The sequence below is a fragment of the Toxorhynchites rutilus genome, chromosome 2 (genome assembly GCF_029784135.1).
Source record: "Toxorhynchites rutilus septentrionalis strain SRP chromosome 2, ASM2978413v1, whole genome shotgun sequence".
In the NCBI taxonomy this organism is placed as follows: Eukaryota; Metazoa; Arthropoda; class Insecta; order Diptera; family Culicidae; genus Toxorhynchites; species Toxorhynchites rutilus.
This window is the reverse complement of record NC_073745.1, coordinates 7,780,402-7,788,437: the sequence shown is the minus strand read 5'-3', so window position 1 is coordinate 7,788,437 and position 8,036 is coordinate 7,780,402. Positions and strand designations below refer to the sequence as shown.

Genomic DNA, 8,036 nt, shown 5'->3' with positions numbered 1-8,036 from the left:
TAAACACTTCATTCGAAAGATAAAATGTCTACGCGTTCTATACTTGTTACTTTCTGATCCAAAAACTTGTTTCAATAGTCTTAAATTTGCTTTCAAAACAGGTTATTGAAATCACCAATCGGTATATAAGCGAGCGCCGCTCGGAAATCCACTCAGTTCTAATTGAACAGCGATTGGAGCATGTTGTCGCTGTTGTGGTGAAGCTCTTCATTTATCATGAAAGCGCGGATGAACGGTGTCACCAAGAGCCTGTTTGTGCACCTTAGGCCAGAAGGGAATCCATCAGGAGGAGAGTGATGCTACAAACGGTTCCCCGGGAAGATCTCGAAGCAGCCGCTACACACACACACACACATACACGCACGGAATTCTTTCCGTTTGGATCGAGAAAGATCCGGAAAATAATATGCCAGTTCCTCTAGGAATTTAAAAATACATTCATGTGAAAGAGTTTATTTGAATGTTTTCTATCCATGTTGTTAAATAGATAGGTTACACCCCTCGTAAAGATATCTAGATCAATAGATCAACTAATTATAGCTTGAGTTTATAGTGCTTTCTTGAAATGATTTTGTTTTTCCGGTCTAGAATTATAAAAGCGATTGTTCTCCGAAGATATCTCCCTTTGCCCAGATAGACGTTGAGCAATGAATAAATAGATTGGTTAAATGTACCAAGTAACATTTATCAGTGGCGACGAGAAAATAGCAAAAAAGTTTTGCGGGAAACGCGATGCCGCCGAAAGAGGAACAGGCAGCTATGGCTACTGGGTCGCAGATCGCGAAACAAGAAACAGTCAGTGGAACGAGACTGATCGGAACTTTGGAAAACTTTGTTCCAAGTGCAGACTTCGACGACTATTTGGAGAGAGCAGAAAACTTCTTCGAATTGAATGAAATCAAGGACAACACGTTCAAACGGAAGCTGATTGTCCATTTCATCGGATTGCCAGCCTTGAAAAAGCTTCAGCAGTTGCTGTATCCCCAAACGCATAAGGATGTTTCGTACGAGACGGTGATAGAGAAGCTGAAATCATACTTCAGTCCCACCGAAACCGGATCGCTCAATCAGTGGAGTTCTTCAAACGAAACCAGAACAGCTTCGAAAAGGTAGCAGATTTCGCTGTTGAATTACAAGCTCTCTCAAAGCACTGTGTTTTCGGAGAGTTCCTCGACAAGGCGCTCAGAGACAAGTTCATAGCAGGCCTTTGGAATGCCAAAATCCAAGGAGAGCTAATGACAAGCGCGGACGACACCACATTCGACCAAGCAGTATCCAAAGCCAAGAATCTGGAGCAAATCGAGGAGGACCAGATGAAGATGAAAAGGAAGCAGGAGTACAACAACCGGATCAATGCGGGACAGTACATGAAACGAGGTCGTGCGAAGACACGTGGCCACGAAGATGGCAAGCGCAGCCAGCAAGGGAGCCAAGGGGGGCGGTCCATTTCCCGGAAGAATTCGACGAGTCGAGGAAATAAGCACGTTCGGTGTTTCTGTTGCGGAAAGCAGGGCCACATCGCCAGGAACTGTTGGAGTAAGCGGAATATGAACGGACTGGCGAACGACGACGATAAGGTGGAATTACCGGATTTTGACAACGAAGCCGAGTTGAACCACGTGACGAATCTTCCCCTGTTCAGGAAAGTATGACTAGAAGGCAAGTGGTATCGTTTCGAGATCGACTCTTGGGCAACGTATACCGTTATGAGCAAGTACGATTATATTCAAAATTTTCCCGATTTGCGTCTTCGGAAGTGTGAGGTTAAGTTGAAAGTGATTTCGGGGAGTTTACTTAAGATCGCAGGATCGATCCAAGTGGAGGTTAGGTGCGATGATGATCGATTATTCGTTTTACCGTTGCTCATAGTTGATAGTGATAGATTTTGTCCACTCATGGGTCGGGATTGGTTGGACGTATTGTATCCTGATTGGCGAGGTTATTTCGTTCACGAATTGTGTGAAAGTACAGGTATGAATGTGTCGGTGAGTGACCAGATGTGTGATCGTGAAAGAAATAAGATACTTTTTGCGTTAAATACCAAGTACCGTGAGTTATTCGCAGAAAATCTGCAGCATCCAATGGAAGGTTTTGAAGCTAATATTGTTGTGAGAGACCATGCGTCTCCAGTGTTTTACAAGCCGTATGATGTGCCGTTTTCACTCAGAGAGAAGGTCTCAGAGGAGTTAGATAGGTTGGTGAGAGAAGATGTTCTTAGATCTGTTCAACACAGCGATTGGGCATCACCAATCGTAGTGGTTCCTAAGGCAGACGGCAGCGTGAGAATCTGTATGGATTGTAAGGTGACAGTGAACAAAGTCATTTGCAATGAGCATTATCCGTTACCGAATATTAACGATGTGTTCGCCAATATGAGTGGATATAAGTATTTCGCTAAGTTGGATCTACAGGGTGCGTATATGCAGATTAAGGTTACAGAAAAGTCGCAAAAATTTTTAGTTGTGAACACTCACAAAGGTCTGTATGCGTTTACTAGATTACCTTTTGGAATCTCGAGTGCAGCATCCACTTTCCAAAGGATTATGGATGAAATCTTAACCGGAATAGAGGGAGTTCAGAGTTATCTGGACGATATTATGATAGGGAGCGATACTATTGAGGGTTTGATTGCTACAACATACGAAGTACTTGATCGAAAAATGAAAAAGCACAAAGTCAAGGTCAACTTGAGCAAGAGTGAATTTCTAGTGAGAGAATTTCAGTATCTAGGGCACAAGGTGTCAGAGAGGGGTCTCAGTCCGTCGGATGAGAAAGTTAAAGCGATCAAGGAAGCTCCACGTCCAAGGGATGTCTCCCAGTTGAAATCGTTCTTAGGAATGATTAATTATTATTCGAAGTTTGTTCCGAATCTGTCGATGAAGCTCAGTCCACTTTATGCGCTGCTGAAGAAAAACGTTCGTTTTGAATGGAATGACCAATGTGAGAAAGTTTTCAGTGAGTGTAAGAAGCTTTTGCTTAGCCACAAGCTGTTGGCGTTGTATAATCCCGAGTTACCCATTGTGATCATCTGTGATGCGAGTTCTAATGGGGTTGGAGCAGTGTTGTGCCACAAATTAGGAGGGATAGAGAAGCCTGTATTTTATGTGTCAAGTACTCTTTCAGTGTCGGAAAAAAATTATCCGAATCTTCATCGAGAGGCACTCGCGGTAGTATTTGGTTTAACGAAGTTTTTCAAATACATTTACGGAAAAAGTTTTACAGTTGTAACAGATAATAAGCCATTGGCGAGTATTTTCGATTTCAAGAAAGGTATTCCATCGTTAACCGTCACTAGATTGCAAAAATATGTCCACATGTTGTCGATTTTCGATTTCAACATTGAGTATCGACCGGGTTCGAAAGTCTCGAATGCCGATGCCTTAAGTAGGTTGCCGATTCAGGGTGAGACAGGGATAGCAGATGTAGCTGATCTTCGCTGGTTAAGTGGCGAAGCGGAAGTGGTCGATCTAGAGTTGATAGGTCAGGCTACTCAGGATGACCCGAGAATGAAAGAGCTTTTTCTGTGTGTGAGAGACGGATGGAAAGAGAGCGCAATTCCAGCCGATTTGAAATTTTACTTTTCGAATCAGGGCTGTTTATCGCTGTACAAAAACTGTGTGATCTATTCTGAGAGAGTAATTGTTCCAAAGTCTTGTCGGAAACGTAACTTAGAGTTGTTGCATGGATGTCACCTTGGTGTCATTCGCATGAAACAGGCAGCTCGTAGATTTGTATATTGGCAAGGCTTAGATAAGCAAATCGAAGAATTCGTTCAACAATGTGAGGTACGCAGTAGTATGGGCAGAACCGTCAAGAAGAAGTTCTCTGAATGGCCAAAAGCTCTTTGTCCCTTCGATCGAATACATTTGGACTTTTTCCACTTAGCAGGGAGGACGTTTCTGGTTATGATTGATGCCTATTCGAAATGGATGGACATCAGAATGATGCATAGGACGGATGCGGAAGCATTGATCAACGTGCTGAATTCAATATTCAGAATTTTCGGAATTTGTGGTACCATAGTCAGTGATAATGGACCTCCATTGACTAGTAACGCCTTCTCGGAGTACGCTAAATCAATGAGGATAAAGTTCATGAAAAGTCCAGCTTATTCACCTGAAAGCAATGGACTTGCTGAGAGAGCGGTGCAGACTGCAAAAAATGGGATTAAGAAGCTTCTTGTCGATCCGAAATTTAATCACAAAAAGTTAGCGGAAATTGATGAAATATTTCTATTTAGCTACCGTAACAGTTACAGTCAGGCCATAGATTGTACGCCTGCTAGTAAGGTCTTTTCGTTCATTCCAAAAACGGATCTCGAGTCAAATTTGAAACCGAATGTTGAAACAATAAAGAAGAAAGTTAGTTTTAAGGAAGATGTTAATAGTAAGAAAAATCATGCAAAAATTGAATCAAAATTTAAAGTAGGTGATCTGGTGTGGTATAAAAGTGAGATTAGAAGTACCAGATCATGGCTCGAAGCAAAGATTGTTGGAGTCAATAGTACTAACACGTCTTACGTGGACGTTAACGGAGCCTTGAGATTAGCGAGCAGGAATCAGTTGAAATTGAGAATGACAAAGAGAGAGGATTATATTTACCCAAAAGTTGTAAACAAGAGAAGAGTGAGTACCCCTGATCAACCGAGATCTCCTAGAAGTGTAAGCGTTGATTCTCCAAGAAGATCTCCTGAGATAGCAGTTGAAATTCGCAGGAGTAAAAGAGTAGGAAAACGACCGGATAGATTTTGTTTAGGTTCCTTATGAAATAATGAACTGAATTAAAGCAGGGAGGTGTTAAATAGATAGGTTACACCCCTCGTAAAGATATCTAGATCAATAGATCAACTAATTATAGCTTGAGTTTATAGTGCTTTCTTGAAATGAATTTGTTTTTCCGGTCTAGAATTATAAAAGCGATTGTTCTCCGAAGATATCTCCCTTTGCCCAGATAGACGTTGAGCAATGAATAAATAGATTGGTTAAATGTACCAAGTAACATTTATCACATGTAACACTGTGACCAAATATGTTTCAATCAAGTGCTATTAACAGATGGTTATCGAGTTAGCATTAACCACTGGTGGGCTTCCAGTATCGAGGAAAATGTGGAAATATCTAATCGTTACTGAAAATAATCTGCCAGTTCCTCTGGGAATTCAAAATTACATTCATATGAAAGAGTTTATTTTAATGTTTTCTATCCATGTAACACTGTGACCAAATACATTAGGTTTTGTGATTTTTCAATCAATCGCAATCAACAGGATAGCTTCTGAAGATTATTCTTCCCCATCAGTAGGATATTTCCGTATCCAATATTGGATGCATAAAACCTTGTGCCTCCAACGTAACGCTCTCGTTTTCGAAGTTCTCCAAATATTCATTCATTCAGAATGAATTCAGATTCAACTTCATACAAATGATCTCTAAATCAACGATAGTCCTACGTCACCCTTGCGGTTATACCATAGATATAACCCACTTTCTGTTTTTTGCGTTTATTAATGATTCGCAAATGTAGGTGCGGTCCATCAATGTTTTAGTTAAAAATGCTGTAGAACCCATACATTGTAGCGTTTTGCATAACCGTAAGCAGGTGCTTATGAACATGGATGTTTGTAGTGAAACTGCTTATTCCTTTGTCGTCAGCGTCAGCGATTAAGTGGCGGCACAAACTTCCCGAGCAGCCCAATAGTAGCGTATTTCAGAAAATAATCCACTCCAACGAAAAATGGTATCGCTGCTAGGAACACTTCTACGGTCCGTGCACCCATGAAAGAATTTGTTGTCGTGGGAGTTTAAAAAAAATAGAAACGAATCAGTTTTAACATCAAGAGCGGAAACTGAATCAAAACACGCGCTCAAGAAAACAATGTTGTGTATTTTGAATATTACAACAGCTATACCCATTCTATCCACCTCACAAACTGGAATCCTCCTCATCATGTCCCCACCGGATCGTCGATTGAAGTTCGTTCGACCTTAAGGATTAGGGGGTTATTCTTAAGGGTCATGTCGGTATAAGTAAGATTTTCCCCTTCGAAGTTACATGACAATTCTTGCCCAATTCTAAGAATTAGGTGACTTAGAAGTACAGTGACAAATGAACAGAGTTCATTTCACCTGTTTTCAAAATACCGACGCGTATGCGAATTTGACGTCGTCGTCGACAAACGACTCTAGGAATAACCCCCTTAGCGCGTCTTCGGCGACGGCTGTTGTCAGTTATTCAGTATTTCACGCTTTCCGGATAATTCGAGCTTGGGTCGTATTGGTTCTACTGCTCAATCTGGTATAGAAAGAATTGAGTCATTGAGAATTATGAATATAAATCATGAAGATTATTAATATTTCATTTCGTTTCATTTTTGTGATGCGATGTAATGCCGGTCTCAGTAAGTCCTCGCATATTAATGGCTGTCAAATCCAAATCCTCCTAGTATTTATACCATTCTTCGCTGTACAATTACCCATGTTGCCGCAACCCGGAATACACTCACTGAACACGTTTGTCACCCCGTCATCGTTGCTTTCATGGAATCTTGTATGGAATTTGAGTGATGCTACAGATTTGTACGAAAACAAGAATGTCGTCCGAACGGAAGTCAGATACGGCAGTAAACAAGAATAAAGCCTAGTTTATACGGTGCGAGTAAGCGTACGAGTTGACCTAGTCAGTTACTGCTGTGCAGCTACTCACACCGTGTGAACACATCATGCCAGTTAATGTAATGCGTGATCCGGTGTACGAGCTACTTCAAATTTTTTGACGTGGGACTACGTCTAACAGGAGTATATTGGGGATAAAATGAAAACCTAAACACAGAACATGCAGGAAAAAATTAAAGATTCCGAATGCTTATAACTCGAACATTTCTTATTGGATCGGAAAGATGTTTGCATCAATTGACACGGAATATTTCTACGCTTCTATCGCAATTAATAAAATGTTATTTTTCATTAGATAAACAATTGAATAACTGTGAAATGTGAAGCGTTATCTAAACGCCCTAACTGCCTCGTTTTGATTGGCCCGATTTACGGTTTCCCGAACACAGACTTCAAAATCAATGTACATGTGGGAATCCGCTTAGCAAATATACATGCAAGTAGGGGGTATTTTTGTTCCAACCGAGCTGTGTTTCCCTAACACGGACATCAAAATCAATGTGCCTGGGGGAATCCGTTTTGCAAATACATGAAAGTCGGGGGTATTTTTGTTCCGACTGAAATGTGTTTCCCTAACACTGACTTCAGATCCATGGGGTGTGCGGAAATTGGCATTGCAAATACATGCAAGTCGGGGGCATTTTTGTTCCGGCTGAAATGTGTTTCCCCAACACAAACTTCAGAACCAAAGTGTCTGGGGAAATTGGCAGGTCGGATGTATTTTTCTTCCGACTGAAATATGTTTCTCTAACACAGACTTTAAATCCAAGGAGCGTGGGGAAATTGGCATTGCAAATACATGCAATTCGGGGACATTTCTATTCCGGCTGAAATGCGTTTACCTATTACAGACTTCTAAACAAAGGTGTCTGGGGAACTCGGAATTGCAAATACATGCAAATCGAGGGCATTTTTGTTTCGACTGAAATGTGTTTGTCTAACACAGAATTCAAAACCAGAAGTCATCATACCGAATGTAAAATGACTGTCATTAAATTTACTTGTAACGAAGAACATAATCTATCCAAATGCATGAATTGACCTCACATGGCATTATACAATCTTTTTACTCCCGAAGCAAATATTGAATTCAATTGAATTCGGAAATCGTTTCATTTTATAAAAAAAATTAAATCAATACAAACAAATGATTGCTAAGCTAAGGTAGTCCCACGTCAACCTTGCGGTTATATCATGGATATAACCCGCACATTTTTTTTTTATTTCACTCGCACTCGCATCCCCGAAAAACGTCAAAAACAGCATTTAGCGTTCGCATTTAGGATGCCAACGACATGTAATGACATGTCCCCGTTTTGAAGATATTTAAAAATATACGAAGATATTAACAGACTTTTGGAATTA

The 8,036-nt window shown here is 40.7% G+C and overlaps 1 protein-coding gene across 1 annotated transcript; it reads left to right on the top strand.

Moving 5' to 3' along the window:
• The first annotated feature begins 1,973 nt into the window (after positions 1-1,973).
• On the top strand, positions 1,974-4,766 carry LOC129764494 (uncharacterized protein K02A2.6-like). The gene has a single exon (XM_055763617.1). The coding sequence runs from the start codon at positions 1,974-1,976 to the stop codon at positions 4,764-4,766; it is 2,793 nt and encodes a 930-aa protein (XP_055619592.1).
• The last annotated feature ends 3,270 nt before the right edge of the window (positions 4,767-8,036 follow it).